Raw genomic sequence first — 26,524 nt, forward strand, 5'->3', positions numbered from 1 at the left:
CAACATGCAACGCAAAAAAACATCCATCCTTTCTTGATTCTCTCAATAGTTTTTTCCGCACAAGTCGCATAAATAGAGCGTTTCCAAAGCTCGTAGCAGTTTGTCAGCTGTCACCATCCTCACTCAAAACTCTCCAAGGGCTCACTGACCTCTGACCTGTGTTTGTCTGTGCATACAGTCAATAAGTGGGGCTGACAGACCCCTGGAGGGGCAGCAGAAAACAGGTTGCGGGTAGATAGAGAGGCAGGGAAAACAGTGGAGAGGGAGTATTATGAGCTTTGATTTCAATAGGTTATTTACACAGATGATGGAAAGGGCAGCGTGTGGCGCCATACTTCAACACCACCGTCCTCTCCATGGTGACAAGAGCAACAGCTGCTCAGCTCACCCACACCATTATTATATGCGCCACTCATTAATCCCACCGTTCCAATTTGCCTCTCGCCGCACATTGAACCGGGTTTCGATTTAACTGTGTTTAATGTTAAATCAATACCGTGGAGGACATGCTCGCACACAGCGTCCACTGCCTTTAATGAGTGAAATATAGACAATCAGGCGAGACATGTCCGTCCGGTGATCAGTGTCGAATGACCGCCCAAATGATGTTCCACTGCTACAGCCATGTTGGCATCACTGGTTGTGCTCTGTTGTGAGTTGTGAGTACCTGAACGACTTCCCAGGTTCAGTCAGGTACTGTGTGGCACTTAGATGCACTTAAAATCAACCCACCTATGTGTGATACCAAAGCTTTTACTTTTATTCTCTAGAGGCAATCGCTCCATTAACCCCCATCCCCCTTTTTTTTTTTAGCGCATTAGGCACTTTCTATCCAAACAGCGCAAAGTGGAAACGTGTAATGCAAGTTTTACACCCAGCGCACACGCTCGCTTAAAACCTTCCAGAAACAGCTATTAATGGAGAGGTTTTCTAAGCAGGTGGAGCCATATGAAGGGTTACGGCTAAAATAGAGCGCGTTGCAAAACGAGCGACACAATGCAATCTGCGGCGACCAAAACGGCCCAGTGTTTATAATCAACGCAGGATTAGTTTACTCGTTATTGCCTGAGTCACTCTAATCATCCCCCTCGCATGCGAGCAGCCGCCGCCGCCTCCCGCGGACGAGCTGCAGATGTTGATGCCAGACGAGCCCTGTGTGCACACATCTAATAACCCAGTTGCGATCGCTCCGTGTGCGACGGCTCACGTCCTGATTGCTCCGAGCTGGATCTTGTTATAGATATCAGTGCTGGCTACTAAGCTACAAGTGGGTTGTGCCACGTCCTTGTACTCGCCAGTAATTGCTTTGGTATTTTTAGTTTGCCGGTGTCGGGGTAATTAAAACAAATAGGAGAGATAGTGGAGACTGAGATCTCCTGTGGCTCCTTGGTCTGAGTGTGGAGAGGTCAGACACCGCAGTGTTTTCAATTAGACACCTCTGTACTAATGAGGGTTTATATTAAAGACTGTGAATGCTTATGCAAAACAGGGCTACTGACTGACAGAAACATCTACGTCTCAGGATAAAGGCGGTGTGCAGATATGGGTACGCTTTTACCTCCGTCTGACCTGAATGTACAAGAAAAAAAGTATTATAATATTCAACCAAATCATGTAAATTGACAAAAGGTGTTTATTTTATATTCTGTAGATTTATACAATATAAAAAAATGTACATTATGATGCCAAAAATAACCGATTTCTACAATAAATACACTTTTATTTTACCATAATCAGTTTTAAAAAATAACATTATTCACTTGATGTCATATTGGTAAAAGTGTCTCTGTTGTATTTACTCTTTAAGTGCCTGAAAAGAGACAAGTACAAACTCTTCCTACAGTCAACTCCACAACAACTCACGTGCCCCTAAAGTCAGCCCTCCTCCCTTCATTGACAGCAGCCCGCGAGGAGGGAGGGGGAGGGGAGGGGAGAGTTCAGGACGACCCCCCCCTCATCAGGTGGTCCACTGTGGCCCTGCTGGAACCGTCTACGGGTCTGTGGTCCGCAGATGGAGGCGGAAGGAGCTGTGGCAGGTCAGGATGGCTGCTGGGAAGTCCCCAGCAGGAAGAGACACAGCAGGTTCAGCACCACCAGGACCAGCACCAACCCAATGAGAACCTTCTGCACCCACAGACACGTGTTCAGCTTCTGCTCCAGCCGTGAGTTGCAGGCCATCACTCGCATGAGCTGCAGGGATAAAAAAACTGCTTCACTGACCTGGTTTATACCACAATGAATCAAAGCAATAAGTAGTAATAGCAATGATAATGAAAGTCATGGAAGCAAATCAGGCTATTAGAGATGTACAGTAATTAAAAAAAACGCTTGACATTTTGGAAAACATGCTTATTCGGTTTCTTGCCATGAGTTAGTCTAGTTTTGCAAACCTGCAGGTCAGCACCAGGACCGACCACCTACCCGAAATTATCTCCATGTCACCTGAGCTCCTGGAGCTGCCTCAGTGACGATGCGCCGATCTAGCGGCTGTCAAAACCTAATACTTCTTGTCACTTTTTACAAGCAGCAACATACAGACTGACGGTAAGAGGTAAACCAGCACCTCTAAAAATGTATTACCATGCTGTATTTCATTTCAGGAATGCAAAAACAAGAGTTTGTGCTTTTAAGGGGAGTTAAGTGCTACACCTAGTTCCTGATGAAAAACAATCGAGTGCAGAGTCTTGTCATCACCGTGATTGTGAGGCAATCAGCAGAGACGCGACACTGAGGCGCTGAGCGGGTGCTTAAACTATTGTTCATCAAGAAAGAGTAACAGCACAGAACTCCACCAAACACCACAAACTGTAATTTTTACTTTAAGAGGCGCTGAAAAGTGTATCTTTTAACATTGGAGCAAGGCAGGCTAACTTCCTCTGTTTGCAGTCTTTATGCTAAGCTAGGCTAACTGCATCCCTGTTCCAGCTCCATAGTTCATAGACAATAAACCAGGCAGTTGTACATACACTCAAACTACATGTACTTAATGTGAATAAATGTTAAAGTGAAATTAAAGTTATCATCCAGTGCTTGGGTGTTTGTTTTTGGAGCATGCAGTAAAAACACAAAAATGTATCTTACTGGTGCACTCCAACTTTTACAGTCTTTGATCTCATAAAAGAGTGTTAATAAGTGTTCAGTACATACAATAATGTTGTCCAATAATGTGTTTTCAAACAGTGATGAAAACCTACACTATAGCCTAACGTTAAGTAAGTATTGTAGAGGAATAAGGTTTTTCTTCCAGCAGAACTCACCATGGTGTTTAATTCCAGCTGCCCGCTGCCTCCTGTCTCCACAGGGCTGTCCCTGAGAGGACTCACTGTGGGCTTAGCGCTCTCCAGAACATGACAGCGCAATCTGTGGGAAAAGTCACAATCTAATGAGCAGAGGCCATCAGGGTGATATGCAGCCTACATGTCCCCTGTCACAACTGTAATGAGAACTGTGTGGCAACATCATCACCGGGAGAGTACAAATTCTTTCACATATTTACTGACACGGTGCAATAAGAGAGCACAGATACGTACCTATGTTCCATGACCTTGGTTTTCGGTACTTCTTTCCAGAACTGTGCAAGTTCTTGTGATGCGACATTGTCCATCTCGGCGGCCATAACCAAAAATCTGTCCTGTGGAGAGGCTTGTGAACCTGCACAAAAACACGAAACCAATGGAAGTCGGTGCAATGTTGTTGCTGTTTGTGGGTCTAAAATGCTAAATGCTCGATAGATGTCTACACTTTTATGTGAAAATGTTGCTCTAAAATAAAAACAGATTTCGGAAGGGTTACGTTTTTTCAGTAAATGTGAAAGAAGAATTTAAATTGCTGTTTAGATCAATGATAAAACCAAGGTAGCTGGCTGACTTAAAAACAGAGGGACTATGTTAAAAGGATGATAAACATTAAAAGTGATAGACATGACTGTATTGAAAAAAAACCCACCACAGCATTAAAGCTAGACAGAAAAAAGCTCCCCTGAAATAGGCAGCGCTGATTCCTCTGAGTTATATGCAGCACACCGTAACCTACAGCTGACATTTAAGCACTTTGAAGGCCACAAAATGGTTAACTCGCACAGCGCTGTCAGTTGTCTGATGGTTTGTTTGGAGGAGATGATTCTTTTATCACTCTTGAAATATGTATGTCAGGCAAAGAAAAGTGGTTTCCGGCACTTTGGGAAGGTAAGAGACCGAACCCTTTGATTATTCTGAAGTTCAGCATTTGGAGGCATCTATTGTGAGTGGAGTTGAGTGCAGAGCTAAAGTGCAGTACCTCCATGTAAGGACACCACTATGTCTATTGAAGCTCCTGGTTCACAGCAGCTGCTGCTGGGCTTCACTCTGTACTTCTCAGGTGCTGTGGTCCGTACCTGTGGAGACCCCAGACGCACTGTTAGACTATGACATGTCAGGAAATAGGGGACAAAGCCCACTATAACTTCCCACAGCTCATTTTGACGTATTGAAAATGCTTCCTTTTTTGTTTGACAAATGGTCTGGCAAAATGGCAAAAAGCTGCAAATCATTTTATTAAATTAAATTATTTGAGAAGCAGGAACCACTGACGTTGGAGCAATTTTGCTTAACAAATGACTTCAGCAACTAACCACATGTCAAAACGGTTTATCTTCTATTTTCTTTCACAGATTTCTCGACCTAATTAAATCATTTCAGCATTCATTTATTATGGCAGTACAGCAGTTGTTCTGTAAACTCACGCTGTACGTGTCAAGTTGAGCACACAAGCATGTGAGCGCCTTCACACTCACCTTGAAGGCCACTTGATTTTTGGTCACATTGCTCAGGATAATGAGGCATTTCTTCTCTGTCTCCCCAGAACCAAAGCTGAGCTCCTCTGCAGGGCTGGAGGCAGAGAGAGAGAGAGAAAAAAAACACACATTGTGAAACAGGAACTACATGAGAAAGCTGTCTGGGAGGAAACTAGAAGCTCTGGTCTTAAAAATAGAAGAATTTTGCACTTTTAAGTATCTGCTTGTGCACTTCAGTACACATACAACTGCTAGATGCAGACAGGAGTTCCCCTTTGGTTGACAGAATGCTTTGTTGTTTCTTTCTTTTGTGTCTTATTAACGCAGACTGGGCTGTTACAATTCCTGTGCATCACTGTCATGGTGTCATGATTATGAATATGGGACTTTCAGCTCGTCCCGCCATCACCAACTATATGCTTCAGCGAGTCTTTCCTGAAGGATACAGTAGCAATATTTTGCATCTGCCTAGCATGTATAATCTAGATGTGGCAGGGGAAGGAGAGACAAAATAAACATACACTCTATCTTACAGGTCATGGGCACACAGTGTGTTGCTCGTGCTATTGAAAAGCAAGGACAGCACCAGCATCTAAATGGAAAGGAGTGACATTTGCAGGTATGTTTACTCGCTGTTCAATGCGCCGCAGCTGACCAGCTAGCTAATTAGATATCCAGACTGCCAAACTGACGTTAGCAGTGAATGTTTGTTCGTTGGCTTGTTTCAACAAGTTAAGGTGCAGGATAAGACGTGTTCATGTTTGTAAGTCAGATAAGGAGGAGACGTTAGCGGAAGCGTTAATGTAGGCTGTTGTTCAAAGTCTGTGACTTTTGTGTTGAGAAACAGGATGTTGGCCGGCTTGTTGTCAGTGTGACCGTCTGAACACGATAGAAAGCTGCTGTTGCTGTTTATGCAAATATGATTCAAAATGAGGCCATTTGTTTGGCTGTATGGAAACAAGACGTCTATCTAACGGTATCCTCACAAATAAATGCAAAAAATGCACCATCGTAAAACAAGAAACTATAAAACCTACATTTCTCCCTTTTGGTTTCTGATTTTGTCTCAAAGGAGAACACATTTAATTTCAGCTGGACTTTAAGATGGATAGGACTCTGGTCACGCATCACAGCTGTGAAATCTAGAGTCAAAGCAAATCTGTGGACTAAAATCTAGGGATGAGGCCTCGTTCTCTGATGCTCGCTGTTTTTGTGCACTCCATGCTTCTTCTAGCCAAGTTCGCAACAGTCTAACTTGGCTATAAATAGTATGTGATTTGATGAATTCAGCCTCAGTGAACACTGAACACTTACTGCATTGGGGACTTTAACTTTGCCAAGAAGACGCTAGCAAATGGATTAGAATATTTGCTTCATCTGTATAAAGCTTCTCATTGATGCAGCTTGGCTATGTTTCATGGACTAAAACTGCAAAGAACAAAGATATATTTTTTTCTTTTTCATGCCTTCCTGTGCTCTTTTCCCCAGTAAAACAGCTGTAGAGTGTGCTGCCCGCTGGAGCTCAGAGTGAGTCTTCAGGATCTGGAAACCTTTGGCAAACACAAGATCAAAGCCCCCTACTCCTCTCTAAAGCCCACAGCCTCGAATTAAGGCTAACACAGCTCAGAAATATAATTGCATTTAAGGCTCATTTAAATCTGTTTATCACTATAATTCACAGCCCAGAGCTGTCAAAATCCTCACATCAAAGCCATTTCTCTGTAAAAAACAGAACTCAACTGACATTATTCATGAAAATGAGGGCTAATATCATACAGTGTAGTATTTACTCATGGACCAAACAGACCATTGTGGTGCTGCTATACTCCTTTGCAATACTTGACACCACCTTTGCAATTCAATGAATGCTCAGTTAAAACATGTTTGATGACATGTGCAAGAGGTGTGCTACTTTCTTGAAGCTCAATTGATCGCTGGCCAGTGTCTCTCACTGAACAATTGATTGGTAGCATCCTTAATTCCGGCCCACGTGTGATCAGATCAATTAGGCTGCAAAGGTACAAACACATCAATAATTCACTAATAACTGAAGAGAACAATTTTGTCAATACTACATGGCAATTAAAATTTGTCTTTATGCATATGGCTCCTGATTACACATAGACTCATTTGCCAGCTTACTTTGTACACCTAGCTAGAAATTATGCAGTTTTAATAAAAAATCTAAGTATACAACAAGAAAATCTTTTGCAAAGATGGTTTCTGTCAGTGTAGGGAGTTCTAAACACGCTGATGCATGCTCAAATGTTCTTTTTTTTGGCTTTTATTAGTTATTTGATGCTATTAAAAAGAGGGTGGAACATTATGATTGACAGCTAACCCCAGCCTGCGACTGAGCAGGTGCATGACCTCGATACTGGCGCACCATCCATCAATCATCCCCGTGTAGACTCTGGTTCCAAATGACAGCAGTACAAGGTGGCAGCGCCCATATTCGGGATATAATGCGGTCACAAGACAAGTCGTCCATCAGTATTTACAGTCATTAGCGCGGACACAGAACGGACAGCGAGCGGACCATGAGGAAATATCAACAATCTTTCTCCAGAAAGACTTAACCCAACTTTCACTCCAATACAAAGTGCGTGACACAGTAATACCCTTGTAATATTGCTGTTCAAGATGAGGTTTTTTTTTTTGTTATTTCTGTTATTATCTTTGCAAGTCTAATAATACAACTAATGTTCATAATCAGTGTCTTAGTGAGCTCCTTGTGACTCCAGAGAACATAAATATACATGAGAAGCATTAAAGTGCTGCAAAATTGATTCCCCTACATGGGTCCATGTAGCATTGACGACCCAAGGTAACAGTCGCCAAAACAATCCAATCAATGAGTTGCATGTGTGAACTGAAACAGGACCAGAACTTAAAGGCAGCAATATCTCATTTCTTTCCCCCTTGGTTGGGACCAAATGAACCAAACTACAGGTGTGAAAGTGACCTGAAGAGTCAACAGCGATGCGTGAGGCTGTACTTACAGTAGGCACAGCTTTGCTTTGAGCTAGACGCTAATGTCAACATGCTAACATGTTGACACAACAATGTTACCATGCTGATGGTCAGCAGGTATAATGTTTGCCATGTTCACCACCATAGTTTAGTGTCTGACATTTGATTATCAGCGCTAAGAACAAAGTAGAGCTGAGGCTGACGGTTTAGTTCTGCAATCATTTAATCATAACCCGATGGGTTGGAAGTTTAGATTTTGACCTTATGGTGGTGATAGATGAGGAGTCAGGGGATCATCAAAGTTATTACAACTCATCTTGAAGGGGGTCATGACTGCCTGTACTAACTTTTCAAGGCAATTGAACCTCATTAGGACTCTGGGCAAATTTCAAGGGAATCTATGCAATAGTTGTCAAGACATTTCACTAAAAGCCAAAAATGTCAACCTGCTAGTGGTGCTAGAGTAAAGTCAAGGGATCACCAAAGTCAATAGGATTCATCCTCTGGGGCACAGAGATTCCTTGCAACCCATTTAGTAGTTGTTGAGACATTTCAGTATGGACTAAAGCAGTCGAAAGATTGACCGGACAACCAGCAGACTGACGATCCCATCCCTTGAGCCACGCTGCTAGCGTTACTAAAAACGGCATCTAACAGAAAAGGAGGGGTTGTCTGCACACTGGAATTTGCATTCTCCCAAATATTTTTGTGATGCACCATCAGGTGAACATCCATGTACAAGAAACACAAGCTACACTGTACTGACAGACAAAAAAAAAAAGAAAATGTGTGTGCAGACAACCTCTTTTCCTTTCTAACTGCAATTTGACCGTGATCAGCTGAAAGTGAAGTACAGACATACAGGCTGACAAGATGGAGAGGGCTGTGAGCAGGACGACCTACCTAACATCCAGCAGAGGGCCTTTGAAGGTGGTCAGTGGCTTCCTGGCACCTTTGATCCTGGCGTTTGTGTCTACTTTATCATTGTCCTCTGCCCTCAAACTGTCTTCCAGGAAATTCACCTGAAACAACAAAGACCACTTAATTAGAAGAGACTCATAACACTGATAATGTAACCATGTGACCCTTATCTGGCTCCTTTGTGAAAATGAATTGTTTGACCCTTGCCCTTCATGTGGAGAAAAGCTATCAGTTAATGAAGCTCTTGACACATGGTCCTTGTGAAATAATGGTAAAGTGTTACGCTATCAAAATAGAATCTTTCTTGAAAAATGTATTTTTTCTTTTACTGAGAAACCCCTGTGATGATTCTTGACCTTTGTTCCTAGTAGTCTCAAAATTGAGCATAGAATAAGCCTCATGCCCCCCACCCCCTCACGGAAACTCATGACTTTTGACAAAATAAAGAACCTTGAACGGAAGTAATTCAACCTCACGAGAAGTCATAGTATCACTCAAGGATAGTTTTGCTTCAGCAAAACATCAACAAACTTTGACCCAAATCATCAGCAGACAGACCAGAAGACCACACAACAGCTGACAGGATAGAAATTGTGAAAGGTCTGCATAAATGTTATGTTATAAATATAATAAATAAAGCACGTGAGTTGGGGAAATGGATGCTTTCACAGTGTTGCTGGCACCACATATTTCTTAAAACAGATGGTGAGAGTGAGCACATCATGGGAGGAAAGGAGGGAAGGGGGCAAAGGTGAGTGGACTGTGCATGTGATGGGAACATTTGTGACTCAGTGGGGAAGTGTGTCATTTGCTGTGATAAGCAACAAAACATGTCATCTTAATTTAATGGCTGACTGTCATGCAACTGCCACAATGAAGACATCAAGAGATAATCAGCTGCTGATGAAATGTCTCTATTTATTCGTCATTTAAAGAGCAAGCTCAACACAACTAGGTAATCATGTGACTAGAAAAAAAAAGGGAAACACGCTCAGGCTTGAATTAAAAAACAAAACTTTGAAATCATGGGCTGTGTCATACAGGTTTTATAATTATATAGTACAGTGTTTTGGTGAAAGTATCGTTTCCGTGATGCTCACACAAAGTACCATTATAGATTAACAAAGAACCAAATCAATTAATTTTAAGAAACAAATTAATTAAAAAACACACTATAATATCCATGCACAAAGAAATAAATAGGTCATTAAAAAGACATATAAAATTAGAGAACTTTACCAAGATTTCTACACATTGTGTGTAAGATATGAAATTCAAGACAAAGATTTTGTAGTATGCTGTATGGAAAGATTAGTGAAATGCTCATTTCAAGAAATATCTACTGACTATACAGTACATATTAAGGCACATAACAAGACATATGATTAGCGCTCTCCAGAGTCACAGACCTGGTAAAGCACAACGTTAGAGGACAAGGCACAGAGGGCTTTTGTAAAAAAAAAAAGCTTCCCCAAAGGCAATAGTGATTAAAGTTGTAGAGCTAAAGGTTAGTAACAGTCTACTGTAATGTACCGGTGATTACGTTTAGTATTTTTTTTTTGAGTTTAGAAGATTAACTTCTTCATTGGCAGTAGTGACAGTGCTAGCTGTTCTCTTGGAGCTGATGATGTGTCATGTGAAAATGTGTCCCGCTTGGTTCAGTGTTTACATGATATTGTGCCAAAGGTAGGCTACATCATGTAGCCTACGTCCCTTGAGTACAAAGGCAGAAATGTTGTTGTCTTTAAACAGTGCAATACAATTTAGAGGGTCAAATTGAAATGTGAGGTCCAGGACAGGTCAAGGGATGAACATGTCCAGGGGTGGTGATGACATCAGTCGACTGTGAGGGAGGTGCACTCACAATAAATTGGAGTCACGTGAGTGCACCTTCCTTCCCAGCCTGCAGAAATCTTCCAGGCTGTGAGCTCCATGTATGGATGTGATCCTAACACTGCCTTACCACCTCCAGCCCTTGTTTCAAAACAGAGAGAAAGGCAATTAGCTTCCTGAAGCCACCAAGTTGTCACCGCAGTGCCGCCTGGAACCAAGAAGAATTTAGGTTGGAATGGGTGGTGGTGGTTGGGGGGTGGGGGTTTCTTGTTTATTTGGATGTGGAATGTGTTCAGACGGGACTGAAGAGCCGGCAGGCTGGTATATAAACACAGTGCCAAAGGTCTAGTCACAGCCCAGGCGACCAGAAATGAAGTCTAATTCATAATGCCTGATGAAATGAGCTCACTGTGTTCAAGCAGTGAGCAAGTCCTGGAGATTTAAAAAAAACATACCAGGAGAAAATAGGTACTGCAACTCATTTGACAATTACAAATTTCTCTACAGCTCTCATATTAATCTCTCATCACCTCTCTCCCTTAACCTTGACTTTCTTGATAACTGTGTTTGTTTTACATACTCTCCACTCATTTTTTGGCAAACAACCAACAGTACAGAACACCAAAGCCTTGGATGATTGCACTCTTGGCCAAAGGGTGGGGTTTGTACAGTTTCTGAACTTTATAATTAGTTAGAATTAGTGTGTAACCTTCAGCCAGTGGCCGTATTAGAAGTCACATGAATAACCATTAACATTCATTTTAATTACTCTTCACAATTCAGTCTTCAAGGTTGGAGTTTCTAAAAAGACCACTATCCTCTCACCCTGAAAATCCCCCGTGGGAGCATTGATTGAAGTCAGACATATCCACACACATACTCACTAAAGAGTGGTTGTTTAACTAGTTTCTCCGGCTAACCTGAAGAGCATCTTATCCTTTCCCACAGCGCTGACTCAAATGTTTTGACATGCAACACCTCAGAGGTTTGTAGTGCTTGTTAAAACACAGCTATTGGGTTTAGTATCTTGAGATGAAGCTAAGCCACTAACACTCTAATAGGGACCTATGCACCTTTTCTGTGGAGTTAGTTTCTCAGGGAACGTGCATGCTCCTCGCACCATAAATATGCCACAAAGAATGTGAGGTGATGTAATTTTTTATATTTTACAGTAAGAACATTAACAAACTCCAAACTCGTGCCCATCACGTCACTACTGAGACCAACAATGGACTGATTTGCATATCTCTGCTTTGTAAATCTAAATCTGTTGTGCATGACCAATGTGGTGTTTATTAACAATGGGAGCACTGTTTGTTTGTTGGGGCTTAGCGTGCTCATGGGAGTAGCTTCGGGTGATGCAGCACTCCAGCAGATATAGTTTGTGTCTTATAGGCAGCAAAACCTCTCAGCAGCTTCTATAAATGACAGCACAGTTATGTCCTAGTCCACACATCAAATGTAGGTTAAGCCCAAATCTGCTGCTCCCCACTGTGACAGCAAAACAACAAGATATCTGTAAACAACAGCTGCAGCAATAAACAACAACAACATATATACAAGACTTCAGCAGGCATTCTCTGATGTCAGGCATATCCTGAGATGACCTCATTTAATGCCCTCCATCTACTTCCATGCAGGCTTTCTTTGCATGCTGCAAGCTAGAAAAGAAGCTAAATAGATTATGAAGCGAGGGCTGGATTGTCTTGTAAGTAGAATATGTGACATAAGCTGCAACCTTGACTGCAAGCAGGTGAAATTTGGTGACACCACAGTGAGAGGGATGTTGACGGTGGCTGCAGACATGCTCAAGATGAAGCCTGCGGGGCGTCTCAGTGACGGCGGGAACAGGAATCTGGCTACAGCAGGGAAGAGCTTAAATAACTGACTTGACAACCTCTGTGGATCATACGAGGAGCTGAGAGGATGAGAGAAGCAGAGCGCTGGTGGTGCAGCGGCTTTGTTGGCCAAAGACATTAGGAGTCACCTTCACAGAGACAATGAGCAAGAGCTTAATGTCATCTAAATCGGAGCATTGCTTGCCACTTAATTCACAGTTGTCCCCACAGAGTGGTCTGATTACATGCTGTAAGCTCAGGCTCAACTTAAAGAAAGTGAGTGTAAGAAGAAACTGGAGGAATCTGCGACCATAGAACATCTGATGAGTAGTGTCACATCTATACTGTATGAGGAGGACACCACTGCCTGAAATGGCAGAATCAGAATATATCATGGCTCAGTCACTCTCTGCTTATGTTACACATGACAGCAGCAACAGAAACACTGGTTCTGCTAACTAGATTATTTATCACACATTAATTTGCCAATTTTATTAAAAAATATAACACTTACTCATCTATATCCAGTGAGATCAAATTAACAGACCCCCGCATACTTAATACTGAGTCCTGCCAAAGTGGAGACTTACTCAACACACAGGGAGTAGTCCTGCATTATATTGTAGAGAAATGAAATTGTGAAGACATGTTTTCATGTAAGTAAAGGATTTTTTAGCGCCTCTACATTCTGAAAGGACTGATAATAACTACATATGTATAAACCTGAAAGATAATGTACCTTTTTGGGCTTTACCGCAACCTCAGAGTTGAAGCTGGACTCAAGTGCATCTTTGACCTCCATTTCACTCTCTTTGCTCTCCGTCTCGTCCTCGCTAACAATAGGTCCGTTGTCACAGATGGGAGTTTGGAAGTCGTCATCAGGGAGAGGTGGGTAGCTGTATTTGAAGGGGTCCTGAAATGTAGCCAGATAAGTCACATCACTACATGCATGGTGTTTAAAGCGTGTACATCAATTTAAATGATTCATTTCTCATTCATCAAAGACATTCAGTATGAATGTCCCAGAGTGTCTCATGACTTGCAGATGAATAAGTATAATGACCAGGCTTATGCAGGGGAAATTTTGTTAAACAATCAAATCAATGTTTCTCATCTGCTGAAGTGATGAAGTAACAGTTATTGTAAGCAGCTGTGACCTGATAAACCTGATCAACATCTCTTTCAGTTTGGGGAGTGTCAACAACCACAAAAAAGTGCACACTAATATTAAAGACGTCCTTGTTGTCTACCACTCAAGACAGCAAAAAATGGTTTATATTCAGAGTTTGTTTCATATGATTAAAGCTTGCAAAACATAATTGTGCATTGTATCATTATAATATGATCAGACTAAAAGATGATAACTATTACTGAATTTCTTTTCTGTCTGACAGACATTGATACAGCAAGACATAATAACATACCGTTCCACCCATGTGAGGCGGCAGGTACTCAGGGTCTATGAATGTCTGGATCTCTGCCTTGGATGCAAACTTGAGCTTGCTGATGGCCTCGGGACCCAGCCACGACTTTACAATCTTCCACGCAGCTGAAATAGAGACAGTCTTATGCTCAAGATGTCAGACTCACATATATTTAGAAATGTTACGAAAGGACATAAAATTTATAGTTTGTATGGACTGCTGAGAGCAGGCATGCTAGTTCTCACCATTCATGATCCAAGGCATATCCACGATGATCATTTTGGCTGAAACGACGCGAAAGGACAAAGTTTGGCAGTGAGAATTGTGTTAAAAAATTAAAAGGTTTGACTTGAAAGTAGATGTGAATTGCTATGAATGAATGAATATAGCGTGAATGTGGATAAACGTTTGTTGTGCTTTTATAACAAAGTCTGTTACTTACATAAAAACTTTGGATAATAAACTTTGAAGCAATTGATAATGTACTTCACAAACTCCATGTCCTGAAACACAAAGTGGAAAAAAGACACTGACGTAAAAAGCAGAACCACACAAAGGGCTTTAACTATAAAAGACGATTTATGGATTTTCAGCAAGGAGAATGTTTGTTCACTCTTAACTACTTCTAGATCTGTACTGACCCACTTATCAGAGAATGAAAATTCATTCTTAATTCCTCTACACGATCCACAATCTCAAATGGTACATGTGAGAAAGATTTGCAGATGTTATTTCGTCATGTTTTTACTGTTTGCTGTTATATGCTGTTTTGTCACCATTTCATTGCACCACATAGATCTCACAACTTTTAACATTTCATGGCCACAATCTTCCATCGAGAGAGTTCATCATAAATGGCTTAAACTGAAATGCATTTTCTGTAAATAAAAAATACAGGGCTCCTGATTCAAACTGGTCATTTTAGTTATGCTTTAGATTGCGACTGATCTAATTTTAAAAAATCGAATTCTGGCTAACAGATAAACACATACTATAAATCTCATCTAGAAACCACATATCCAGAAAGGTTCTGCTCCATTTTATCCAATTTTTTGGTGGATAAACGTTAATCTTAATGTTAACCAGGATCATCAGACAAACAGCTGATATGTCAATAGATACAGCCCTGCTACCTTGGCTTGGCTCCATAATTGGCTAGAAGCCTCATTGCTATGCAGGAGACTCACTCCTGAGCCTTAATGAGATCATACTGACTACCCTTGGTCTAGCTCATACTGTGGTTCAACAAGCCTCAATAAGGCTGAAACTGATCTTCTGATCTACTCCTTTCATATTTGAGTTGCATAGCTATTTATCCTTTTCGCTGTGCTTGTGTTGGTTTATTTGTATTTAATTGAGCCATTTCTCTTGGAGAGCGCCTAGCCAATGAAATACTCTCGCTGACAGAGAGCTTCATCAAGGAGCTAACGCCTGTGACACAGTGTGTCTTACGGATTAGACACTCGAACTGACCAACGGGATTTAAAGGTTACTTTAATCTCCAAAGTGTAAAAAGCATTGAAGAGCATCAGTGCCTGCAAGACCACAGCTCAAATGGCAAGAAATATGAGGACACTCAACAGTATTATATGACAGTCACAGCAAGAAAATTGTGTTTTCCTGATTTAAGAGTGAGGCTTATTTAACAGGGAGGGAATGAAAACGCAAAACAGGTTTTTTCCCTGAGACCTACAATATAACTAAAAGAAATTAAGATAAAATAAAACTTGGATTACAGCATGACACATTAATTAAAAAAATAAGTTTTTCCCTTGAAACAGCATCATTGTGGACTTACTATATTGCTGAGGCCAGACTCTGCCATGTCAAACACAACAGTGAGTGGCATCCCAGGTTCTTTCTTTGCATACCGCTCCAGCCAGAAAGCAATGTACTTCTTCTTGTCCAAGATTGTTTTTGCATCCTTAACGTGTAGCTTTACCTTGAACCAGACTATATACAATAAAAAGAGAGCAAGAGTGATGATTTAAAGTAATACAAGGTTTACATGTGTGTAAATTTCCGTGACAAATACACACTTTTAATGGAACAGATATCTTGTCTGACAGGCTAATTTGTGAATGTATAACAACAAAGTTTGTTTTAAGCAGGTGTGTAATAGAACATGTACTTACACAGTTTGTTGCCCTCTTTGTCATAGCCGTGGAGGTAGACAGCACCTGTCTCGAACATCCATTTGGGAATGATGCTCTCAGTGAGATCTGAAACACGTAAGCAGACAAACATTATACTTTTAACCGGTATGTGTTATAATTTAACTATTTGCTATACAGAACATGGCACTGTAGGCAAAGGACTAAAGTTGCTTGTCAGGTTCCTACAGATTATCTAGATTATGTCAATACTTAAATTGACTATGCAATAGGAAAAAATATAATAAATTTAAAAAAATGTCCATTATTTTTCACAATTGTATAATTTCCATCTTGTCTATACTCAGCAAAGCCACTTTGTTTTATTCCAGGAGATGGTTCACCATAAACACAAATGTATCTTCAAGTACCTCCTACATGTATAAAACATTCATGTAGGTGAACCACGACTGAACTGTCGCACTTTCCTAAGTTTCTAGAGGAAGTATCTTACTTACCATGACTAAACAGTTAAGCTTATTTCAGTTTCCCTAAAACCTGAAAGTGCTTGAGTTGATAGAAAATAACATACTTGTCATCAACTTTGGTCAACAGAAAAAAAAGAACTAAAAATATATGGCCCCTGGATCCTAATGACTTGAATAAAATCAAATTTCCTAAAAAAAGCTGTTTGACAAATTGAATTTGCTGGATTAAAGGCTGACAAATAGTAACATCAAATTCCTAAGAAAGTAGAAACAGTGGGGATTGTTCTCGGTGTTAGCCTATGCATGGGGATACGCATGTTTAACACACAATGACACTCTGTCTGGTTCATCCAAGGGCAGCACAAAGACAACTACTGATGTGTGTTGCAAGCTCGCAAACATCAACATATCGCAATGTCAACATTTCTATCATTTCTACTTTTAGGTAGACTGGATATTGAACTTCAACAGCTTTTTTTGTACTGATGAAATTGTGCCCGCAGGCCAAACTATAAGAAATTGTCATATACCAAAAGCTGGCATGTAAGGACTGGTCAGATTATCTTGTTTACTTACTCTCTGATGATGTAGTTCATGATTTAAATCACCATTTTATTTAGGGCAAAGTTCCTGAACGACTGCTTCTGTTCTAAAATCACTCATTGTTCAAGAAGAAGAAAAGTGTGCTAAATTTTGTCAATGGAAGAAAATGAAAAAATATTGTTTTGTCCAGACCTACTTTTAGGTGTTTTGAAATTGTACATATCATATTAGAAACTATTCAGCATGACTTCTTACCATTGACACCATACTCTTTTCTCCACTGAAGACTTTCATCGATCATTTTCAAGGTATCCTCAACAACATACATCCTCCATGTCAGGTACCCTTCCACCAGAGCATCATCACTTTGAAGCCTGTCCACATCTCTGGAGTCATATTTTTCTGATAAATCTGTAAACATAACACAAAGGCTCAATCACGTGACGTTCAAATTCATTTTCATTCTCATTCTCATTTTCGATCACACTGACTTTTATGCTGTTACAATCATAAGGATCATATTGTACTGTAAAAAGAGTCCACCTGGAGGCCATAACGTTATACCCATAGGCTGTATTAGTTAAACTAACATGTGGCAATACAGAGCTAACGTTAGCTAGTTATTCTGTTAGAGCTTATCTGGGCTCTGAGCATTTAGGCCATGATGTAATCAACATAACACAGTAAAGTGACCGTTAACTATAATTAGTGGACAGTTAACCTACAATAACATAATTAATCTAGCTAACCGTAACAGTAACCCATGCAAAAGCAAGTGACTGGTCAGAGAGCAAGTTAATGTCAGTTTATCCATAATAACTGTGTTACCTTGAAGGAACTCATTCTTAAATCTCTGTCTCGTCTCTTCGATTTTCTTCTCGATGTCCTGTCAAACAGAGTTCGTTCAGGTTAGACACATCCTTCGTTTTAAACCGCTTATTTACTACAATATCTCAAATGCTTTCTAACGGTAGTTTACGATACCTGCGCTCCTTCGTACTGCTCGACTTCAGCCATATTCAACTGTCCCCGAGTTTCCTTCTCTGTGTTTCCTTGTTGGGCTAGCTAGTTAGCTAACGTTTAGCCAGAGGAATCAGTGCAAAGTGCGAAACTGACGTTTCGTCGTTGCCATTTTGGTTCCAGCCGTGGCCACACCTCTCCGTGTGTTGTTTGTTTGAACTCTAATAGCAGAGGGAGTGTTGACTTGTATTCAAGATCACAAGAGAGGCGTCTTCATTCACACACTGTGATTAGCTCAAGTACGACTAGCAAGCTTAACACTTCTCCTTGATGTCGTCAACTCACTACTGTTTACCAACTCTCACCCACAATGCACTTGGACTAACAGGAAGCGTTTAATTTCAGTTGGCGCGCCGCTACCACTGTGCGTAACTGTCGCTGTGAAACGTTGAGTACAGCTAAAATTGTCTTTCACAAGTAACTTCAGCAAATATTCGTCCATTTGTACACCTCGGCCAGACTGCTGTCATGATAGTGTCTGCTCCCAAATTAGAAATAAGGGTAACTCTAGCTGTTCGTAAGGAGGACTCGAACCTGGTAGGCATTTGAAGCTTATCTATTGCATAATGGAGAGATTGCAATTGGGAGATTTGTGTCAAAATCCCCACTGGCTTTCCGTCTCTGGAAAGATAACTTTATTTAACTGTAAACGAACTTCGGCAACAAATGAGAGCGAAAGAAGTGAGTTAGTTTTCCGTAGCCTCTCGTTTGAACGACAGGACAACACGTTCCTGAAGGCAGCCGATGGAGCGGCTGTCATCAGCGGGAAAAGACCATCGCATGTGGACATTGTGAAATGTAAATGTACCCTAAATGTTCAGAAGAGAGCCATCGCACCATTTGTTTTAGTGTCACAGAAGAGCGAGAGACGAGAGGGCTTCCAGTATAGTCTGTTCACACTGAGCAGCTCAAACCTGCTGGAGCCCTGCATTCAGTTCAAACTCCCTTATCAAATAAGGGAGAGTGTTTCTATCCTCCAGGGCCCCACAGTGCTGTGGAGCCATGCAGGTAATGTGTTCTATACATCTCTGCAAGCAGGAGAGGTGAGACAGATATCCATTCATTTGTCTCACATTGTTGCTGGAGAACTTCCCCTCCTCAAAGGCCAGATATTCATTCTTGGATTGCAAGAACAGTGCTTGAACAACCTGTCCACAAGCCAGACCCTGGGTTATTTTGTTGAGAATGGACACGCGTTTGACGGCTCTGTGATTTTGCCTCATCCCTATGTTTGCATCACACGGTGCATCCTGGTGCTCTCAGCTGAAAGAGTGGACGATGCTGGAGTGCTGAAGTCTGCTGTGGTCGCGGCGACTTCTAATCAGCAGCTCGTTTATTTTGAGAATGGCGCCGTGAAAGATGTGCTTCAGCTCCCCTTTGAGCAACCTGAGGACATTCAGGTGGTCAACACAGGAAGAAGTGGCTGCCTGTTTGCCATAACCTTTCACCAGGGGCATGTGTGTGCTGTGTGGAAGGAAACATTTCAGGTATGTAAGAATGGGGTTTTAGTGTCTATGTTCTGTATGTTCTATAGCTATAATGTAATTTTTCTTCAGATTGCCTCCCACTGGTCAGATGTCAGCTCGGTGCTCGTGGACGACTTCTTGGGATGTGGATCAGACCAGATGCTGTTGGTTTTTAAGGATCACGGCGCAGCAGGACGTCCATTGGAACGATTCCTCCTCACTGACCTCTGTGGCATTTCATATGCTGTAAGGCATCGTTTTCCATCACACATGCTACGGTAGTTCACAGTTACATGCATTTGTGGCAGAGTGACTGATAGAAAATGTATGTTTTAGCATTGCCAGGACGATGAAGCACCAAAGACATCTCCTCCTTCGCCCGAGAACTATCTCCTCACTCTTCAGGCACTAGAGTCCAGACTACAGGTGAGCATTTATGAACTATTACGGCACTGGTATGTTATTTGTCTTTATGCTGAAAGGCTGGGCAATGATTTAATGTTATCGTATTTTTGTGGAATCGTATCCAGATGCCGTGTTGTCATTTTTCTAAATTTAAATTAAGATTCCAAGCAAATGAAGAAACTGAGCATGCCATGTTTTTGTGTCTGACTTAATGTGTAACAATGTGACACTGTCCATTCTGTGTGACATCAGTCTATTTCATGCAGTGCTGCGTATGTTTGCCATATAGCTGTGTTCAGTTTCCAATCTAAACAGTCAAATCTGATCTCTCATTCAGAGCGGATTGAGCGTGCTGCAGGAGCTTCAGAGAGAAGTGAGAGTTAAGGAAAGAGTTCTGCAGCAGTCGGTTCAAGCCCTCACTGATGTGGTCTCAGAAAGAGAGACCGCTCTCACACAGCCTGAGCAGGTACTGTTCATGGAAGAAAATATACAACCATGACTTCCTGCAAAAAAAACAAACAACCTGTTGCAGTATTCATTTTTCAGAAGGCTGAGAAATGTTATATTCAACTTTTTTTCTATAAAACAGTGAGCTATGTTATTGCTAATCCCACCCCCCTCCCCCTCAACTGGTTAGGCTCTGCACCAGCACTTGTCACTCATGTTGATAAGTTGTCGTATTTAGAATGGCAGCTCACATGAGGCAGTCAGCGTTCCAAATGCTGCCACTGGCATTGAGGAAGCAGGAGCAAAGTGCCGGCAATGAAAACAAATGCCACAAATGTTTCTTAGTCTGTTTGCTTTGCTGCTCATGGTGTCATTTGGTGCTGTGTTCGTAAGCCTTACCTTGAAAGCTTCACCTTGCCTACATGCAGGCCATACTGATACAACAAACACTGTGGGTGTGCATGTGTGTTGTGTGGCCAAAGACTAACTCTTTCGACGGACACATTTCAAATCCTATAAATAATAATGCTGCAATTTGACAGAACTTGTCACCTCAACAACTCTTTGTTTTTAAACAGCATTTGTTACAGTCCATTACATGTGTACCCATTGAGCCGCTGTTCAGATTGAAATATCTAACAAACTGCTATTGCCATCAATGCTGTCACACACTTGTCATTACTGATTATAGTCTTTGCACTTCCTGTCCAGGAAGGCCTTATTGCTCTGTGGGACTGTGATGATGAGTCAAAGGAGGAGGCCTCGGATGACAAGACACAAGGCATGCCAGCAGTGTCTTCAAAACCTCAAGTTGACAAGCTGTGGCATCGTATCGCTGAGGACCGAATGATTGTGGGAGTGATACTAACCACTGACAGCTCTATGTAAACATGATTTTGTGTTATAATTGAAGTGGATTGTATATATTTTCCGTGTGTGCAGCCTTCCCAAATATGGAACTTGACATTATCTGAACACTTGCTCCTCCAGTCGATGTCTCATCAGGCATAATTAATTCATCTGTTTCAGTGGATGCATGTGTGTGTGTGTCGTAGATACAGGCAACATTAATATGCACTCGCAGCGAGAAGTACTACTGTCCAGCTGCATCATTGCTGTCTGGTTACATTGGTCAGAACTTAAATATTACAGTGCGTTTTGTTGAAGTACACAGCTCGTGTCGAGTTAATCACACCTGGATAGTTTGGAGTTGTTTTATTAAATCAATGGCGCAGACTTGTAAAGAAATGTAACACCTAATCTGTGACAACAAATAACATGAACTGATTAAGGATGTTTTTTTCCCCTCTGATTGCTCCAAATTTTATCTGAATTTCACTAAGACAGATGCAAGGTGGCTTGGTGGTCACTATGGCAACTCATTTTTTAATAACTCCAAGCTCCTTTTGTGAGAACAAGATCAGATTCCTCCATTCACCTGTTCCTTTTTTTAAAAAATGAGAACATGTGGAGGAAACCTACTTCTGGCACTGATTGTCTCAAGAGTCCATATTGGCCCATGCTGGTTTGATTGGCTGATGTAATTTCACCACCTGGGAGATATCGGCATTGTTAATCGGTTCACGAACAGTCACACATTCGTTCACACCCACACTTTGTATTTTCGGATCTGATTTCCAGTCTGATTACCTACTGTCCATGTGATATCTGATCGTTAGTGATGTGTTATTTTTGTTCCAGACCAGTGGCCAGTGTGAGCATATCCATCCTGACAGAGACGGGCCAGAGCTCAACGCCCGCAGTCATCCAAACCCAGAGCCAAGTGTTCTGGCTCCCTGCACCCTCCTCCTCCTCCTCCTCCTCCTCCTCCTCCTCTGCCTCCACGTTCCCAGAGCCTGCAACCAAAAGAAGCAAGCAGCACAATGATCTCAACACATGCAGACTGGCTGTGACTGCTGTGACCAGGCTGACACCTCTGTTGAACTCTGGCTGTGTCAAGTGCTGTGTCATGCTCCATTACGTCCAGAGACAAGATGCTTTTGCCCTTGTTAGCAACCCAACACCGGCTTTCCTGCGTTGTGGTCAGGTTGCTCTAGACATCCGCAGCGACTTCCAGACCCAACTGCTGAAAACCCCCGAAATCAAAACAGGTAAAAAAAAAGATCTCTACACTCTAGATTTTAAATTTGACACACAGGTACATAATTGTCTTCTTTTTGTATCCAGATGAGGTTAAAGAGGACTTGCTGAGTCTGATGGCAGTGCTGGACCGCTGGGTCTTCCACATAGACTCGCCTGATCACAGCTTAGGTGATATAGATGGCTGGATTCAGAAAAGAGTGGGTTGTAAGAGGATAGAAGTGAGCCCACAGTATCTACTGTTAAATTCTTCAGGACCATCTGCTCTCATGCTGCTGCGCTGGCATCAGATAACCCCTTTCCAGGGGGAACTGTCTGTCTACTCCAGGTAAATCATTTTTATTTACAGAAACCAGTAAGATGGCTGTATTTCTGCCCTCAGGTGTAGGTGTTGATGGGTTGGATAGTATTGAGTTTAGGCCGTTACCATATAATCAGTTCATAAAGTAAAGCATGTATTTTTCATTTTTAAGTTAAAGGTGCCCTGTGGAGTTTGCTTCTGTTTACATTTAGTGTTACTTACTAAAACACATTGCGTGTATCCTAGAGATCTAACAAAGATAATTAATCCCAAACCCCTTTTTTATGTACTGGGTTTGCTGGTGCATCACAGCCACCTGTAGATCAGTGGAATAATGTGAAGCCATTGGCAGGATTGTGTATTGCATCACCCACATGCATGTGCTAAGGCTGTGCTATATGACCAAAATCTCATGTATCAATATACATCATTTCATATCCATATCCAATTCAACGAAGAAATAGTTCATATAAAATGACAACATAGAAAGCCCAATTTCTTATTACATTTTGAATTGTGTACTCGATAAGTAAAGGTAAAGGTAAATAGTCATATTTGACTATTTTTCTCCTTTTATTTAGAACCTTTGTACAAAAATTAATTGCAGGCAACAAATGTTAAATATTAATGTATGAAATATCAAAAGGTTCATAGAAAACACTTTTGAACTGTAGTTGCAAACAACATCAATATAGGCCTAAAATGAGAATATGGTCAAATTATCAAAACCAAACATCTTTAACAGTAGCAGTGTTTGAATAAACAGGCCTAACAAAAGTATGTGCGTCCTTGTGCACGACAGTCAATAAAATGGGGGCCCACTCAAAGAAAACTGCTCCATGACACCACTAAAGGTCAAACTGTGCAGAGTACCTCTTAATTTGTCCTTTTACATTCAACTCTCTTAATGCCATTTTCATGCTTTTTATGAAGGGTCTCCTTTGGTTTCCATAATTTCAAATGTAATATGCTGCTAATTTGATTGTCATGTTCTCAAACTCTACTACCAGCGACTCTTGAATTATTCAGTTTTATGTAGGGAACTAAGAACTGAGGAACGTAGCTCCACAAGTAGAAGTGGCCACTGCTAAGTTAATATTAATGGCTTCAAAGTTGACAAGGCTTTGAAGTTAACTCGGATGCATGTTGGTGTGATGTTCTACTGAATATCAAAGTGATTGTCACTTTAAGTGCTCTGCTTTCCAGAGAGCGCTAAATTCTACAAATAATCTCTGAACAGGTAGGTGTGTGCATGAAGCAGCTGAGAAATGACAGAAATGGTTAAAGAAGACATCAATAAACGTCAGTCATTTTTTAAATTCATCACAACATATATTCTTTTATAACAAGTAAAATGTGGCTCTGTTGTTCCTTTGCAGCCAGTTACAGATGCTCCAGTTCCTGGATGCTCTCTTGGCTTTCCTCCCCGTGTCCTGCTCCGTCCAGCCGCTCAGAGGTACAAGAGGACAGGGTGCAGCACAAATATTTTCTTTGGCACTGGAGAAAGAGGTGATGTCACTCCGAGACTGTGCGTCATTGCTGCTTTGTGTAGAAGAGGAGGAGACGAGGAAGAGCCTTGGACACGAGGAGACCCCTGAACCAGCTTCTGCGAAGGGGCTCCAGAGGTGTAGAGAGGTGTGGCAGCGGGACGTGGAGAGGAGCAGCATGCGGTTGAGCCCCCTGGTGGATGTGGGGCGATATCGTAGGCTGACCCAAAGCATGTTCGAAGTCCAGCTCAATGGGGACTTGGCAGCTCTCTTAAACATTCAGAGAACTTTGTGGAGCTGATATACTGCACATGCAACATGGTTATTTTTGAAAATCACATCGCCAAGTCTGTTTCCCGGGCAAGCAGTTAGCCTTAATGGGAGGGAAAGCGCTTTAAAAATGTATTGTGTCGAGTGTAATCACTAAAAGGCAAGTCCATCATGTATGCACTGCACCTTTCACCTGGACTGAGAGCTCCCCTCGATGCTGGCTCGCTTTAGCCTGTGTGTCTGCTCTCTCTCAGACAGCCTCTCGGGAATTATATCTGCTGAGGGTCTGTTGTTGCTGTGTAGAGCCTCAGCCTATTTCCACTGGATCACCTCCTGGGTTTAATCTGATACTGATGTGATACTTCTCATTCTTCTGTTCATGCCTCTTTAGACCCTCTGTGTTCAAAAGCACCCTTTAATGCTTGCTGCTGCATGCTCTTCAGTGGGAGACAGACACCGCTTTCATCCTGGAGTGGGAAACTGTTTGTGTTACGAATAAAGACAACAGATGATGCTGGAGCAAAGGGTTATACATCTGCTCAGTGGCTGGAAGTTGACTGAAAGCTTTTAGTGGTACTTTCGCCTCATGGTTCAGTTATTTTCCTGTGAAATGATGTAAATAAGAAAGTCCTTGGATGCCGTTTCTCCTGTGATGCTGCACAGGCTGTCAGTGCTGCTAGTTAAAATACCATTCGTCCAAGTAAACATCAAACCCTCTTTAAAAGGACTTCGGCTTCGCTGGATAGATAAGCTCTGTCGCAGCTTGACCAGGAGTGTTTGCTGAAATGGCTGGGGAGGTTTTTCCTCCCCCTCTTTTACACCTTTAACATCAGAAACAGCATCCGTTGAACTCACTGCCATGAGAGTCCCCCACCTTGAAAGTTTCCTATATTAATGAACGATTCCTAACATCTTCCTTTTGATGTAATACAGCTGCAGGTTAATGACATGATACGGCAGAATAAAATCTATTTTTGTTGTGTTAGAATGGAATTAAAGCCCCTGTTTAGTTTTTGCCGTTAGTTTCAGCCACCATGCAAGTTGTTCACACGCCCTGCATACAAAAAACAGGCAAACCCCCGAGACACCCCGTCACTTTCAGCCTGGAAGAAAAATTTTGGATTCTGTACAGTAAATAACACCAGTAAATTGGATCACATGTGAAAACGAAAATTCAATTTTATTGGTGTTCCCTTAAAGCCCTGACTGCCACCCAGAGTAAAATATATGGTTTGTCATCCCATTATTGCTTGTTAACTTCTATTAACTCTGAGTGGTGGAAGAAGGCTGCAGGCTTTCTACCTGCCGCTGAAGTCCCCTCACTTTAATGGGGAATGAAAACGTGGTAGAGGAATAATGTTGCTGCTGTTATGGAACAACTCAGACATGGAGAAGCCAAAACCTAAGCCACATCTGGCTTATTAATATGACTTGCAGGCAAATTGACAGTTGACAGGTTTGTGTGTGTTTTGACACCTTTGTAGACACCAGCGCTTCAGTATGGAAGCCCATTTCTGCCAGGGAGAGAAAAAATGGATGAAAAGTTAGTCAAGATATATTTTTTTTACACAAGTTAAAATTATGTGATAAAATCAGAAGCTCATTTTTATTTACTGTCTTAGTTTAATTTATTTGACACTCGATATTACATTTTAATGAAAGTTTTATTACACTTAAGAGTTTTTTTTTATTTCATCATGACTAACTTCACATCTATTTCCTTTATTTTTCTGGCAGAAGTGTGCTGCCATACATTTGTATTTAATGAGAATGATAAAATATTTATAGACCCAGGCCTTAATTTTTTGACCATATATATATATATATATTCATTTTAATAATTTAAGAGGTTAAGTGAGATATAAATACAACATTTTAAACATATAACAGCATCAAAATGCATTATTAAGTTAAATTTAATGTATAGCTCATGTGAATGGCGGTATTAAACATGTTGTTTGGGAGTGACAGCAGGTTCCAGTGTTGGGTTTTAATTGTTTTGGTGGGTCGACCTTTTTTTTGTTCGCACTTGAATCACAGATTGGGCCTTTCAGATTTGGGACATCCATAATGATGAATGGCGCTGCTCGGCTATGTTGTATTGATATTATTTGATGAGCGCTCTGGTCTAGTCTTTGCCTGCA

At 41.4% G+C, this 26,524-nt stretch overlaps 2 protein-coding genes across 2 annotated transcripts; one reads left to right on the top strand and one right to left on the bottom strand.

The window, feature by feature from the left end:
- Window positions 1–1,621: 1,621 nt before the first annotated feature.
- mospd2 (motile sperm domain containing 2) lies at window positions 1,622–18,187 on the bottom strand. The gene is made up of 15 exons (XM_041950594.1): window positions 17,869–18,187; window positions 17,713–17,770; window positions 17,140–17,295; window positions 15,896–15,982; window positions 15,559–15,713; window positions 14,203–14,263; window positions 14,006–14,044; window positions 13,761–13,885; window positions 13,076–13,249; window positions 8,648–8,766; window positions 4,772–4,865; window positions 4,276–4,372; window positions 3,531–3,651; window positions 3,258–3,360; window positions 1,622–2,190 (listed from the first exon to the last, which is right to left on the bottom strand). The coding sequence occupies exons 1-15, from the start codon at window positions 17,899–17,901 to the stop codon at window positions 2,038–2,040; spliced, it is 1,575 nt and encodes a 524-aa protein (XP_041806528.1). The 5' UTR covers window positions 17,902–18,187; the 3' UTR covers window positions 1,622–2,037.
- fancb (FA complementation group B) lies at window positions 18,186–25,970 on the top strand. The gene is made up of 8 exons (XM_041950593.1): window positions 18,186–19,391; window positions 19,461–19,616; window positions 19,707–19,796; window positions 20,113–20,241; window positions 20,934–21,106; window positions 21,924–22,333; window positions 22,410–22,650; window positions 24,003–25,970. The coding sequence occupies exons 1-8, from the start codon at window positions 18,471–18,473 to the stop codon at window positions 24,409–24,411; spliced, it is 2,529 nt and encodes an 842-aa protein (XP_041806527.1). The 5' UTR covers window positions 18,186–18,470; the 3' UTR covers window positions 24,412–25,970.
- Window positions 25,971–26,524: the final 554 nt, after the last annotated feature.

Source organism: Chelmon rostratus, chromosome 13, assembly GCF_017976325.1.
Source record: "Chelmon rostratus isolate fCheRos1 chromosome 13, fCheRos1.pri, whole genome shotgun sequence".
In the NCBI taxonomy this organism is placed as follows: domain Eukaryota; kingdom Metazoa; phylum Chordata; class Actinopteri; order Chaetodontiformes; family Chaetodontidae; genus Chelmon; species Chelmon rostratus.